Here is a 15927-nt window from a genome sequence, read left to right as displayed (position 1 = left end):
AGTTTATTTATATTTATTTATTTATTTATTTATTTATTTATTTATGGTACTGGGGATTGAACTCTGGTCCTTGCACTTGCGAGGCAGGTGGAGGAAACACTGAGCCAAATCCCCAGCCCCAGAGTTAATTTTTTTTAATGTTCTTAACTTTTTGTAGTGATCTCTTCCTTTAGACCTGATTATGTGCATAGATATGCTACCTATAGAAAGTGATGCTATCCAAACTATCAAACTGAAAGTAAGTTTAATGCGGTGGCATGCCTAACAGTTGGAAAGAGTCATATTAGGGTGGTTTAAGAGGTGCTTTAATTGCCTGGGAACTTTGATAAGCTGAGTAGTTCTGGAAAGTATTTACTTAGCAGATCAAAGCTCCTTGTTCACTGAAGGTTTGGTATTGGGAGAAATAACAGCAAAGTCTGAAATGATTTTATACTTCCTTCAAATCTATAGAAAGTGTTCTGTTAATGAAAAATAGACTTCATTTCAGTGAAGGCAAGAAAATATGACCTAATATTAGAAAAGAGTAGAATAGAACACTGGATGTTGTTGTATTAAATGTAAGACTTAGCAGTATTTTAGATCCTGGACTTACTGACAACAAACCTTGAAATTCTTGCCTTAAAATATTTGCTATTAAAGCCTAGGCACTTTCAGTGGTTGACAGCCAGCCCTGGCGCTGGCCTAGGTGATTAATCCGTGGTGTATTTTCGTCACGTCAGGGGTTACATGTGGCATGCATCTTTATGTCTATTCCAGTTCTGTGACTGACATATCATTATATTTTCTGCTTTACTTTATAACTTTATGGACTTTTTAGTTCAAAAAATTTTCAAAAGATTTTCTGTTGAAGTTTTGGAGAAAATCGATTTTTGTTGTTTCATTGTTCTTTTTAGTGTGTTGAAGATTGCCAGATCAGTTATTCTTAGGTGGGATCTGCCTTAAGATCCTGTTTTGAAACAAGTACAATAGAATTTCATTTAGGTAGAAGTAAAACAACAATTTCTTTAATATTAGTTTTTAGCTTATGTATGCTACCATTATTCATTAACATTTACAGTAGTGTACATAGTCTCTCACTTTATTAAGTAGGCTTTCATTTCTGCTTTAGCCTAATATAAAGGATTTTCAATACTAAGATATATTTGAGAGCATTATAGTTTTAATATAGTATTTAGAAAGTAGTTATACTCTAGTTTTCTTGCCTGAATTTTCTTGAATAGTATTTTATAGAATCAGTCAATAATGCTATTGCTTAAAAAGCCTAAAGGAGAATTTCTTTGAGATAGTACATTTTAGGTAGTGTGAGAGAGAGACACTAACCTTTCTTGTCAGTAAGAATTGATGCACTGTATCAGAATAGTATTTTATTAATGTTCTCTTTTTCATAGGATTTAGAACAGATACCTTTGGATTCAAATGTAGAATTTTACATCTTGCTAACAAATGTGTCTTAGGGAAAATAACCTCTTTGATGATTGATTTATTTACAAAATTATGAGTACCAGCCTTATAGAGTTGTCCGAATAACTGGTGTCTCCAATTAATTTTTATATTTCCTGTCAGAAAGTCAGTATCAAAATATGCAGGCATACCTATAATTATTTCATCACAATGTCACGATATGTACTAAAAAATTAAGATCTTAGCATTTGAAAAGGGTCTTTTGGCTCCCCAATAATTTATACTTAATTGCTTAATAATTAAGCAAATCAGCAGCACAGAAATAAGTCAATTCCAGTAGTTTGCTTTCAAAGTTTTGTTGAGCGTATGGGACTTAAGCTGGACTTTGAGAAATGGGCACGATTATGCAGGTCAGAGCAAGAGCAAAAGGGCAGACCCCTCCCATAGTAGAAGCGCAGCGTGAAGGAGAAGGGTTTCAGCACGCACTGGGAAGTTGTGTGAAGATAGTGGCCTTTACACCGACTGCAGCGGGTGAGAAACAGGCCACTTGACATCCATTGATAGTACATGGTTAAACGAAAGTGGCATAAAGAGAAAAGAGCGTGCAGATTCTGTTTTAATAGGTAACGTAAAATAATTATCAAATATTTCATTGGAACATTTTCACATTTCAGGAGTATATTTTATGACAGTTAAATAATACTGGTGTATTGTAGGAGCTGTAAAATAGGCAGAATGTTAATAATGTTAGAGACAGAGCAGAAGGATTTGCAATAAGTTGTTGCGAACAGTTTTTAATATCTGTAGGTTTACTTACAGGTTGGTTATTTTGTCTTCCTTTCATGGTACTCTTTGTGAATCTAGCAGTTCCTGAAAGGGGACATTCAGACTAATTTAATATAGCAGAAAGATAATTCATTATAATAATGAGCAATGAATAATTTTGTGTTGCCTCTAGATGTTATTTTAAGAATCATAATGTGTCTAGAAATTGCATTAGTGATCTAGTTAGGTCTTTGAACAGTATTTGTATCATAATTCTTAGAATCTTCAACTTCTTTATTTTTTGGTTTTTAAAATTTAGTGAGTTTAATTTTCTGATTTTCTTTTTAAATGAATTACTGCCTTATTCAAGCTTTTAAAAAAATTCTCAGATGGCCCTAAATTCAAATTTTAATAAAACTTACTTTATTTAATTTAACTCAGTAAGCATATTTGATTCATTATGTATATTTATTGCTAAAGTCTTAAAAAGTACTTGGTTAAATTCATTTTGGAAGTAAAGGAAACCTGGCTCGATGGAGAAGTGTAAAACGTGTTTAAATTATATCAAGTAAGTGCAGCGAAGGGCCAGGCACATTCCAGACCTCGGGTGGATTTCGGCCGGTCACCAGTAGAGAACTGTGAAGTCTGTGGGATGTACGCCTGCTCCTTCGCAGTGCTCTGTAGACTCTCAGAGGGGGCCATGACCAGGCCAGGTTAAGCACTCACGACTAGAGATAGAAAAGAGAAATAAAACAAGTTAATGTTTGATAAAGATGATTCTAACTTAATGTTTCTTTGGCTTTATATGGACAAAATTAATAATTAAAACACCTCAAGAAAAATATTAGAAATTGAGTGATTTATAGTACATATTCTATGACTTTTTAAATTTTAATAAGCTTTGTAGAGTACACTTTTACTCTTAAGTAAATCCCAAGCAATCCCAGCTGCTTGTTATTATTTCTGTTCTTTTGCTTTTTTGATACTTATTTTTGTACTCTGCATAAACCTACATAAAGCAAAGTCCTTTGTTTACATTTTGAGAATATTTCTGTGGTTATGTGAACCAGTGCTTTCTTGGGGACAAGGTTCATCATAAATATGGTGTAATTTTAGGTCAATACAAATATATTTGATTGAGAACCAAGACCTGTCACGTAACGGTGCAAGTGCCCAGTGATGAATGTAACTGTACTGTATACCTGAAATGTACCAATAAACTCAGTTTTATACACACACACATGTATATTTGAGTATATCAGCCATTGTGCCCCAACATTTTAAAAAGACTTTATCTTGGTGTAGAAAATTATCATCAATCAACTAATTATAAATTGTACAAGACTGTGAGGCCAAAGCATAATATTATTGGAATAGAAAGAAAATTACTTGCTTGAGTCTCAGAAAATGTTTCATACAGAAGGGACTAGAAAGGCCTAGTAGGATTTTCAAGTAAGAACACTGGAACCTACCTCAGAGGGTGTTAGGTGAAGTAAACAAAGTAATGTGGACAAGGCTTTTAAGGGAGTGCTTGACATGCAGTTGAATGTTATGTATACTTCGTTTAATAGCCAGAGACAATAGTTCCAAAACCCAAGGGAGGATAGAAAACGGAGCTTGTAAATCAAGGTCTCCTTCCATGGGTAAGCGTACTGTGAGGACGAGTGGAGATGAGGGAAACGTTTAGGATTTCACGGCTCGCCTGTGTGGCAGAGCCGCAGGAGGACGGTGGAGGCAGAGGCCCAGCACACGCAGCTTGAGGCATCACAGGAAGCGAGCGCAGGTGGCAAGGCTCGTGAACATGTCCTCAGGCTGTTTGGTGGTGAAGAGAAAGGAGAAAGATGGCAGTGTCTGAGAAGGAGGGAGGTTAGCAGAGGCTTTATTTTTAGGGTTAAGAGCAGATGAAGAAAGGCGAAAGAGAGTAACGCAGAAAGCAAGGTCACGTGGGAAGCGTTTCTTCTTCGGAACCGAAGACAAGAAAAGCGAGGACGCAAGTATATGCTGAGCCCCCGCACAGAGGCGGAGCGCCGGGACTCACCGGTGGTTTGCTGGAACGTGACGGTCATAAGTATCTTGGTACTAAAGGATTTAGGAGAATAGAAGAATTTAAATTGGTGTCTTGGAAGGGAGAGAATCAGCCTCAGATGGGTAACGGGTTAGTGCCGCTTGATCGCTTGCAGCAGTTTTGGGACGTGAAGTGCCGTGGAGCCCATAATGTGAAATAAATACATAGTAAACAAGGAAATCAAAATGGACAGCGACTAATGAATTCAACAAATGCAAGCACTGATTAAGTGAAGATAATTGAATCAGTTTGTTTTTATTACTAAATAGAATTTTTAAAGCACCTTGTAGATATTTTTAATTATTAATGGTGGAGGGAAAATAATTGCCTCACAAAATTCCTAAGTTTTATAGGCATAGCCTTTTTATTATTTCCTTACATTAGTTATTCTTATTGCTTTTCTCTTTTCACCTTCCCATCTAAAAACCAAGAAAGCACCCCTACAGTACCTCGTTGTCTAAGTAGTGCTGAAGACAGTTGAGTGACAGTTCATAAAATTATAATTGTGAAATATGACTTTGCAGAGTGTTATGTTTTTGTTTCACTTTATTTAGAATATTTAGCCCCCTTTTGCCTGTGCTTCTGGCATGTTGCAGTCGACTCGGGAGGGGTGAGCTTCCTAGCAGCGGTTTTCATTTGCTTTACTTACTGTCCACTTGTCGTTTTGAATCTCTCTTTTAAAGCTAAACTTTCACTTCTTTCCCGAGTCTCATTTCTATTCTTGTTTTTGCCATGCTTGCAGTCATTTTCTTACTCTACCTCGCTCCAGACACAGTCAGAGCAATGGGCACCGTCACAGGTATATTTTTTCTTACACTTGAATCTGTTTGTAGAATTGCATGTTCCTGTCTATTGGTGTAAAAGAATTCACTTTCACTTCTGTGTTGTATATAGCTATATGTGGTTTTTAGTAAAATATAGAAACTTTATGAAACAAAATGTGTATATAAACTATTATGATAGAATGTCAAAAATACAGTTTCTCTTTGGTGTGCTAGAATCATCTTTTTTAATATCTTAAAAATTTTGTTCAGTAGGAATTACAGTTTGTTTATTGTCTACAAGGACAGAATAACAGTATTGGGATTAAATTAATCTCATTCGACTGCTTGCCTTCCTTTGCAGAGTCCCTCACTGGATATTAGTCAGCAATGCTTATTTGTACATATGTGTCCTTACCACCTGCTTTCCTAGCTATGTGCTCCAGAGCAGAAGGTCCTGCCTTTGAAGTGTTCAGGTTGAACCGATTTGTCTGTGGTTACCTTGTCAAAGATGACTGTGATCTATCTGCTCCTTGGCCATAGCAGAGAAGCTTGCATCTGTGGAGAATCCTGGCTCTATGAGAAAATGTTTGTTCCTTTGTACCCAGCTTCTATCTCTCTTTCCAAAGTGGGAATTTCCAGTGAGTCCTATGTAGTCCAGCTCCGTAGTATTTAAAGAAGTGTAATGCATATCAGAGGGAAATACCAGTTACCTGACATTTAGGAGAAAGGGGAGAGAACTAGAAGTAGGAGGGAAAAACATCTGAAAGACTTTGTATAATTCTTGAGGCAATAGTTTAGCAATTTGAGCCAGTTTGTTGGGAACATTTCGAGGACCTTTAGGCAAAGTAGAGCACGGCTGTGATGGTGTGGTAGTGGGCTCACCTAGGATAGATGAGGGGCTATGTGCCACCCTGACTATTGTTTCAGAGTGATTTGGGGCTATACGTGACTGCCTTCATCCTGTTCCTGTAAGTCAGTGAAGAGTTGATAACGGTTTTGTAAAAATCATGAAGACCAATGAGTAAATTCCAAGTGTTTAAATTCATGCAAGGAAACAAGAGAGAAGACCAAAACGAAATTCCTAATATTTCAAATCTTCTGAAGTCTCTCCATAAATATAATTGAAATTTGTTGCCTTCCAATTGAATTATATAGTATTGATTATTGGTATGTTTAATTTTCTTTTGCATTTTCTCAGTCTGTTTTCTGTTATTTTGCTGTAATTCCAAATAATTTCTACATTTTGTTGTTCTGTTTTATTATTACTGCTTCTGAATAATACATTTGGCCTAGTTTTTGGTTGTAATGATCATATGTTTATATTTCAAAATCTAAAAAGTAGTTATGTACTTGTATCCTGACACTCAGCCAAGGCTGTTCTTAAGGTGGGTGACATGCGTGAGTGATCGGATTCTAGACATGTCCCTATTTACTCTGTTATCTCTTCTTTTCATTCTAAGTTAAAATCATGTGCCATGTGTTTTTCTTAGCCTCAGTTACCTGTAGGTAGATCGTTTGCCTCATGCCAGTTTTTCAGTCCACAGTGTGGATTAGTGACTCAGGTCTTCTTCACTTCTAGATTGATTATCACTTTCCTAGACGTTCCCGGGTTTGCAATCGTGGCTTTCCTGCCTATACGGAAGGACACATTTATGAATTGTCTTCTGTGCCATGATTTTGTTTGTGCTTGGGAAACAAGATCATTCATGTTTATATTAAAAAACAACACAGGAAAGTTTGTTTTATAAAATGTTATCAGTGTCTAACTAGAAGACTTGTGTGTATATGTGCATGTCTATTTTATATGCATTAAGGTATTTGTCTTGCCTAGGGTAGCACAAACTCATGAGAGCTTGAACTAAGTTTAACGTACACTACCCATAGGCAATTAGGGTAGATTTTGTAAAACTGAAGTTTCTTAATTACAGTATTTAAAAATATTATCTTTTCCCATTACCTTATGCTATCTTTTTTTTCTTTTTCTTGTCTTTTGAGACGAGGTCTTGCTGTGTAGTTCAGGCTGGCCTCGAACTCACTTTGTAGCCCAGGCTGCCCTCAAAGTTGTGGTGATCCTCCTGCCACAGCCTCCCAAGAGCCGGGATTGCAGGTGTGCACCACCTCGCCTGGCCCCTGTTATATCGTTTGGATACATACAAGAGAATGTGTATATGTTCCAAAGCAGAGTAATACATTGAATGCTCACAAACCTGCTCCCCAGACCAAGGCCCCAAATGTCTGTACGCACTCACCAACTCCTTGTGTGGTTCTTTCCTATGCACCCTGCGCGATATATGTGACCGGAATTTTCAGCTTCGTCTTTCTCACCTTTGCTTTTCTAAAAGCTACTCGGAGCATTTCCTTTTGGCTTGCTTACTTTCTGCAGTATTCATCCCTCAAACCTCCATCCCCACTTGTTGTGAGATTCTTGGAAGTTTTCTTTTCCTTAACTTTTGCTGGAGACATAAAATCACATCTCGTTACCTGTCCACCCTCTTGTATGTATTTCCATACTGTCTTGCTCTTACCATCCTAACCTCCTGTGTCCTTGTATGTAGTACCGCTGAGCGCGTTTGTTGACCTCTTGTTAATGCTTCTGAAGTCACTGATGATTTTGTACCTGGCTTTAGTCCGCATCGCGATTCCCGCCATCATCCCGAGCGATGTAAACATTCTTCTGAAACCTCATTCTTATTCAGCAGCCGCTCCTTTTCTTACTATTTCAAATACAGTGAGTGTTGCCCCCGTCTCTTTCAGTCAGTAGCTCCTGTGTCCTTATTCTGAATTTTATCATCACTTGAAATTGTTCTACTTTTGACATCTTAATTCAAATATTCCTCCACTCTTGTGTGCAGAGAACTGCATGCTTCCTCTTCCTCCGTTGAGTTATTTCTACTTCGTTTGTTCTTTATTATCAGTAAAGAACTCTACTCTCTGTATCTCTTTATCATCTCCTTATGAGTCTCCTCCTTTTTACCTGTTTGCATATCCAGAAGTTAAATTCATTTCCAGAAATGTCTCAGTGCTCTCGCTGCACTGTTCTTATTTGAAAAATTCAAGCTCTTTCTTTTGCAGAATGGCTTTGGAACTAAAATATCCAAATTCTTTCTAACTCACCAAGTTGAGTCAAAATAATTGAACACTTAAAAGGAAAAGTGACATTTTTATTGAGTTTGAATAAAGAAAGTGGTGCTAATCTCTCCAGGTATGGTTTTCCTGCCTAGGTTTCAAGGTAACATAGACTTTCATCTAGAAATTCTCCTCCTGGGAATATATAGCTATATAACTCCAAGGGAGCCCTAGTCCAGCTGTGTGATATCTGAAAACTTCTAAATGGGAGGAGTCCAGTAAATTCAGTCTGGCACTCTCAGTTTCTGAGCTGTCCATTGGAAGAATTTAGGTTTTCATTGGTCACTGTACTATAAGATCATAGCATGAAGAATTATGAGTCTAGCCCTTTAGAACCATAGAACTACTGAGGCATACATAATATTTTCCAAACTTTTAAAATATTACTTCAAGAGACAAATATTAACTAAGCTTCAGAATCAAAACTTTTATCTTCTTGCCAGATTATGTCAACCAGTACAAAATTATCTTTGATTCATTGTGCATTCATTCTAAAACACACTCAATATTTAAACCAATATGTTTACAAAGGTTATCATGTTACCTGTTGTTAATTAATACTCTTTTTAAAAAGTGGTCTTTATTTTAATAAATACGCCTTCATATTTTAAAATATTCATTTGTGCCCTACTTATTTTCTTGGTATTTATTGCTACTTACAGCTGTGCACAACATTTTAAGGAAGGTACAGCATATACTGGCACTGATGGTTGGCAGCTGGCGGTGTGTGTGAAGGCATCATTGGGAAACATCTGGGTCCCAAAATAGGGACAGGAGCTGCAGAGATGCACGTGGAGGAAGGTGGGGTGCCAGTGACGTTCAGAAAATGTATGAGCAAAGTCACAGAAGTAATACACATCCTATTTTAATTCTTTTGGAGCTTTGTTGTATGTTTTGTTAGGGAACCTAGATCTCAGATGAGAGATGCCACAGGTACTTACAAGAGTTTTGATTATTGGGTGACTGTAACAAGTTTACTCACTGAATAGCACTTTAGAAAGCATCTAGATGTTTGACTTGAAGAGAAAAATTACGAAAAGAAAACCATGTGCTAATAAAGAACAGATGAGAGATTTAATAAATGAAAATCAATAATACCAGGTGAGTACGGGAATCTTGAGGGAGAGCAAAGAGTCAAGAAAAATGTCCAATTTTACAGGCTGGCAACTGGGCACATATGGTACTTAACAAGTGTTGGGGTCTATGGCTGAGACAAGTTCAATTTTGTAACTACAGAGAGGGATAAAGGGAAACACTTAGTAAGGAATACAGTAAATAATTTCCAAGTTTAAAGAAGAGGTCTAAGCCACACAGAACAATTTAGGAGTAAGTGAAACCAACTTGGGGAAAAATCTATGCAGTGAAGGCCAGGGAGTTTTCGTTCCTCTGTCCTGGAGAACATTAGAGTTAATTGGCAGACCGAGGAAGGAGAGCTACTGAAGCAATAATGAAAGAAGAGTGAGTAAAGTGAGACAAGCTAAAGGAACAGAGAGTTCAGAAGGAGTAAGTCACGTCAGCAGTAGCAGTGATGGATGAACTGTCTGATGGCCAGGGGAGTTTCAGAAGGGCGCCAAGGCATAGGGCGGGGAAGTAGATTATAGCAACCCTAAGCTTGGCTAGGAAAGAGAAAGGGAAAGCAACTCCCTGGTAGAATGCTTTTCTAGCATACATAAAGCCCTGGGTTCACTTCTGGGACTGAAAGAATAAGAAATAAAGAAGAATTTTCCCTGCAAGTGTGGAGGACAAATGGTAGGTAGGGTATAGGATGTCAAAGGCTGTGTCAACTGTAGCGTAGGGAGACCTGTGTGCCCAAGCGTTTTCAGGCTGCAGTAGAAGAGGTTTTAGGGAGGTAAATTGAAAACACAGAAGGGGTAACCAGAAGAGAGGTTTTAGGGGACATGGTTAGGCTGAATCCAGTGGGATTTGTGAACAGTAGAAGCTGTTATTTATCACTGATGCATGAAGAAAGCGGATGAGGAAGGTGGAACTAAGAGGAATCAATGGAGAGAAAATTTACAGTGTAGAACTAACTAGTGTTAAGCTTCTGATGGATTTTTGAGTAGGAGGTCTTGGGTTAGGAGGGAATCTGAGCTGCCTGCCAGTGGAAGTAGACTGGGCATATGTCATGGCTTGTGCCTAGATGTCACCCCAAAGCCTCATGTGGTCATAGTTCGGGCTTTGTCAGAGGTGGTTGGGCCTGGAGTGTGTGGTGCTGGGATCAAGGGTGTGTGGTAACTAAATCAATCCACCGATTCTCTGGTTTGGCATGGTGCTGGGAGTGAGAATGAGAAAACCTCCTTAGGTGTGGGTGCCACTGCCCGGGTGTGTGTGGCATGGGTACAGTGTAAGGGAGAGAAAGAAGGCTGCTGGTCACTGCTTGTTGGCTACTGCTTGCTGCTTTTGCTGCTTCTTGCCTTCCACACCAGGAAGTGGTTCTTCCTCCTCTGTGAGGCCCCTCTGACTTGTCATTCTGCCTTGGAGCCAGCCCATTATGGACTGAAACCTCTACAACTGTGAACCAAAATAACCTTTCCTCTTTTGAGTGTCAGGTATTTGTCTCAGCAATGAGAAAAGTAAGATTATAAGACACCTGACAGAAATTAAAGGAAGAATTCAAAGTTTGCAGTGTTGGAGTCTGGGATCTCTAAGTCTGTGTCATTTAATTGGATTCTAGGGTCCATAATATTTTCCCTAAAGTAGAATGATACAGAAAAAAAGTGAGGATCATTGAATTTATAACAATCTAGAGGATGAAGGATGATTGTTGGACAGTTTTGTGCATATGTATATAAAAAGTCTCCTGTTATTACCTTAGGAATTAGGATAAAGACGCTTATGAACAGGCAGTTTTCCAAATCATCAGTGACTAAGGGGGAGTGACTGGAAATCGGATAGAGTCTTTGAGCATTCTGAATTGATAATGGATTTCGCATCAGGTGCCATCCGAGAGGAGCCAGGACTGTGGAAGGCAGGGTCAGATGGGCCTCAGGAGCTGTCGTCCCTTCCTGTGTCCCCAGCTTGTGAAACATGAAAGAGCGAGTTGCTTTTGCACCAGGAACAAAGGCTGCACTGTAAGGCAGTGCTGCTGCAGGGGGAGTGTGCCGAAACCCCTCCGCAGAAGGAAGGGTGCGGCGCGGGTGTTTGCGACAATGGAACAAGAATTCTTGAAACTTTGGCAGAAAATTAGAGGAAAGTAACTGTGCAGAGCAGGATACAGGAAACAAAGAATTTAGAAGACGAAGTCTGTGGGGTCTGCTTTTACTTGATACAGAAGAATTATGTAGAGATGCTTGAATATAAGTGACTGAGCTCAGTGTATCCAAGTTTACCTGGAGCTTTCTTGGTGCCAGAGCTGGATGCAGGCCCTAGGAGAGTCTGCCTAGTCTAGAGCAGTGCAGAGGGATGCAGAGGGGCTTGAAGAGAGGCCATGGCGGTCACAGCGCAAAGGTATTTGGGGCCACAGCTAAGAACCCCGGGTAGAGAAGGATTCTGACAGAAGCAGTCGTGAGTAAAGTGTAAGTTCCTGGGGAGGGTGGAGATTGCTCTCTGGCAGGTGCCTTTCTACAAAGGAGAGAGAGCCCTTAATAAATGGAATCAAAGCCAGTAACCTCCGCTTTCCCGGCTACCCTTCTCTTTAAACCTTGATATTGTTGCATTGTTACCATTCTTCTTACAACTGTTTTCTTCTCCAAAACTAATTTCTGATTTTGTTTTGATCTCTACTCTCTCTTTCTTTGGGTACTGGGAATTGAACTCAGGACCTCACACTTTCTGGGTAGGTGCTGTGCCGCTGAGGTACATACCTGGCCCTTTATCTCTACTCTCTTAACTTCTCTGAAATTGTCCTGCATTAACTTCTTATTTCTGTTGTATTTCATTCTCTACTTCTTATTGATTTTTCTCTGTAAATTATTGTTGAAGTCTTTTTAGTAAATTCTTTCTATTCCGCCACCTCTTCAAGGTAATGTTAGAATGGTCCATTTAATATTCATGTTCTGTCTCATCAGTTTTCCTGAGTATGTGTTTTTACACGTGCCTTCTCAGTGACATCATTTTTAAGCCCAGATCCTCCGCACTTTGATCTTTGCCTCCAGCATTTCATGGAAATAATTTTCTCCATGGTCATTATTTGTCAAATCTGCCATGCATATTTATCCTTCTTGTTTTTTGTTTGTTCTTTTTTTAATCTGCCGCTACTCTCCTTTTCCAGCTACTTTAATGCAGTTTTCTCTCAGTTTTTATTCTAGCCCTTGGCTACTCTTTGGTCTCTTTAGCCTCTTTCCTGTTTCCCAAGTCCGGACCATTGGGACATGTCCTCTTACATCCTCTCATGCTTGTGACTTTGACCAAACTTCCAGGCCCTCGTGTAGCACCAGGTGTAGCGTATTGAAAGAATGAATGAGTGAGCGAATGTTAAAGTATCACTGCTAAGCAGTGACTTCTCAAATTACATCTTTCTCTGAAAGGACTTATTTCTCCATTGATTGGTATTATAAAAGTATTATTCCAACACATCACAGATTTAATCCCCAATGTGAATTTATTATTTTGCCTCCAAGAATACTTCTATATGTCTTAGTATTTTGTTTCATTTCTGAGGTTGGAAATTTAAAATAATTGCTTTTTGCTTTTGATTCTTTTTTGGTTTATGAATCTCTACGTTTAATATATATGGTGATCTGTCAAACATTACTGAGAAGAAAAAGCCATCCCTACTACCAAGATTTACAGTTCAATGAGCTATATAATCAAGAAAGCCAAATTCAGGTTCCAGCCCAGAAAATATCAAATTAGATAACTTTTTGTGAACTTCTATAAACTTTAGTTTGCTCAGCCTTAAAATGAGAGAGATTGGATTATGAGTTCTGAGCTTCCTTCTGTCTCTAATACTCTGTTTGTTTACTTCTCTATATTGGGCATGTTCTGTAGAGCACACAGTCTGAATATTGTGTTGTGTGATTTTCAGTATTTTGTCATGCATACCTTCTCTGTTTCCTCCTGCATTACTGTGTGTCAGTTTTTTCTAGATTAATTCATTCCATGTACTCCTGCTGAATTAGTTTTCTTAACCCATTCTTTGAAAATTATATTTGTTCAGAAACTTTTGATACTCATATTGAAAACTAAGTCCTATTTAAACCTCCAAAATAAGTATTTAATGTCACCAACTAGTTCTGAGCTAATTTTCAAACATTTTGCTGTATTGTTATTTTTAGCATTTCCAGTTGACATTTTATCATAGTTGTATCTGCTGAAGTTTCTCTATTTGTTCATGTATGTTGCCCATATTTTCAGTCCTTGGTATATTAAACATACTTGATTTAAATTTTTATTTGACAGCTCCAACATCTTTAATCAACCTCTGCTAGCTGCTCTGCCACTTAACAGAGGCCTTAACTGTTTTTGATGTTTCCAATAATTTTGTATTTCTTATTGGATATCATATCAACTGTAGTGACTGAGGCAATAGAATTTATGCTTGAAAATGAGCACATCTTTTGGTGTGATGTGTGAGTGTGTGTGTCTGTGTGTCTGTGTCTGAGGATATTAATCTTCTGCTGAGTAGTGGTGTGGAGTGGCGTTACAAGTGGCTGCTGAATACCCCAGGCAGTGGTGTATATGAGGGACTGGCGTCATACTCCCTCCACTATGCTTGTAAAGACTCAAAACAAAAACTGATGAAGTTTTCAAAGTTGACCAGTGAAATTGTTGAATAAAGCACTCATATTATTTTGGTTTGAGGACCATACTTTATTGCATAGTTTCATATACTAATATTCATATTTCTATATATTTATATACTTACATATATTTAAAATGTTCAGTTTTTAAAAAAATCAATTCTTTGAAGACCTGGAAAAGATTAATGTAGAACCAGCACACTGGTAGAATAAATTATATTTTTATGAAATAAAGCATTAAACTCTAAAGTCACTTAAAATAGAAACTTATAAATTATAAATTTTATGGGAAGAAAGTGACAATTGCATTACCTCTCATGATTTTTAAAATTTATATTTAAAATACCTATTAATTTATTGCATCTTAAGCTGGGTAAATAAATCCTACCTATTAACTTTTCTGTTATTTTTGAAATAAAAATGAAGTAACCAGGAAAATCATGAATAATTCAGTACTCAAAATGTCCTCAGGATAATTTATACCTTATATATTCTTATGTGTGATTATTTAACATTGCATTATATCTTGATTGTTCATTATTGTATTTATCATTACTTTTCTTGAAGAAAGTGGTATATCTAATCTTGCAATTTCATGTAATGACTTAAAAAATACCTCTGCAAGTGTGAAAATGTTTATTGTTTTCTTTTCTTTTTTTTTTGGTTCCGGGCATCAAACTCGGGTCCTTGCGCTTGCAAGGCAGGCCACCAAACCGCTAAGCTAAATCACTGGCCCTATTTTTTTCTTGATAAAATGTGCTTGTTTGTGGTAGTAATATCTTTTTCTACATTATCAATTTTCCCCAGCATGGTGTGTATTATTATCATTTTCATATTTTTATTGTTTTTAACTTGGATGACTATATATTATTTTTGAATAGGCTAATTTATTTTTGACTGACAGAGTCTTTATTTTTACCTCAGTAGAAAGAGTTTGTAGAGAAATACTACAATGCCCAAGGATAATTTGTCTGTCTTCCTTCAAAATAACAGAATGTTCCCATATATGAGCAACACTTCTTTACGTATTCACCGTGCTTTCCACGGTGTTCTGTGTTGTGCAGTCCTCCCCATCCTGTGATGCTGAGGGCTGAACCAAAGAGCTGCCGCGGGCCAGAGAGTGATCTGCCGCCCAGCTACACCTTCCACCCTGTCTTCATATTCTCTTAATATCAGAAACAATGCTAAAATAATAGAGTTTTAAAAAGTTAATTTTGTATTTTGCATATTGTGAAGAATATGAAAATGATAATTTTGAATTTGAGTCATATAATGAACTTGCTATACAGAGATGTAATATGTTACATTAATTACCCCAATCCCTCATTTTTACACATTGTAGTGTATTTTATATTGTATTCATTACTTTAGCTATACGGTTAACCACCAGAAAATCTCTAGACATTGAAAATACTAATTTGACAAAATGCAACACTTCTGCTGTTAATCAGTTTACCTTATTAAACACTATGAATATAGGGAAGGCACACCCTTCCACAAACACGAGATGGACTTTCTAGCTTTATTTTTTTCCAGCCCCCACCTCACCCCTGCTGCTGGTACTGGGGATTAAATCCAGAGCCTTTGCACTGAGCTACCTCCCTAGTGCCATTATTTAATTTTTCACTTGGGCCAAGGTCTCACTAAATCACTAAATGGCCTAAACTGGACCCAGATTTAAGATCCTCGTGGCCCAACTTTCCAGAGTGCTGGATTATAGGCATGCACCACCACGCCCAGCTTATAAGTTTTTTAGTAACCCTGTTACATTTACTTATGACATCTTTACAGTAGAAACATGAAATGTCTTTTTAAATAGATATCAGATTTTAATGTAGCATAGTTTTTTGATTTATGAATATTACTTTGAAACATTCCTTTGTGGTAATTGTTTTAATTTAAATTTTTTTACTACTTCTAGTATTCTACTATCATATCGGTAGATACTCTATATTGAGCCTGCTTTGATCTGGAGCTGTATCATTGGGATGTCTGATGATGGATGCATGGATGGATGGATAAAATAGGTCATAGAAAAGAATGCCCACAAATCTATTCTCCCCTGGACTCTTACAGTAATCCCCGAACTTTCATGGAAAATGGGGACCCTAAGTAAGTTGCGAAA

At 37.6% G+C, this 15927-nt stretch overlaps 1 protein-coding gene across 1 annotated transcript in view; it reads left to right on the top strand.

The window, feature by feature from the left end:
* Rims2 (regulating synaptic membrane exocytosis 2) overlaps positions 1 to 15927 on the top strand; it is a 408447-nt gene that overhangs the window by 226639 nt on the left and 165881 nt on the right. The window contains exon 18 of the mRNA XM_033759701.1: positions 4974 to 5030. Coding sequence (XP_033615592.1) covers positions 4974 to 5030 — 57 coding nt within the window. The remainder of the gene's footprint in view (positions 1 to 4973; positions 5031 to 15927) is intronic.

This window comes from Fukomys damarensis, unplaced genomic scaffold (genome assembly GCF_012274545.1).
Source record: "Fukomys damarensis isolate Sample0158 unplaced genomic scaffold, DMR_v1.0_HiC HiC_scaffold_5, whole genome shotgun sequence".
NCBI lineage: Eukaryota > Metazoa > Chordata > Mammalia > Rodentia > Bathyergidae > Fukomys > Fukomys damarensis.
The sequence above is the reverse complement of the archived record's forward strand: the minus strand, read 5'-3'. Positions and strand labels throughout refer to the sequence as shown.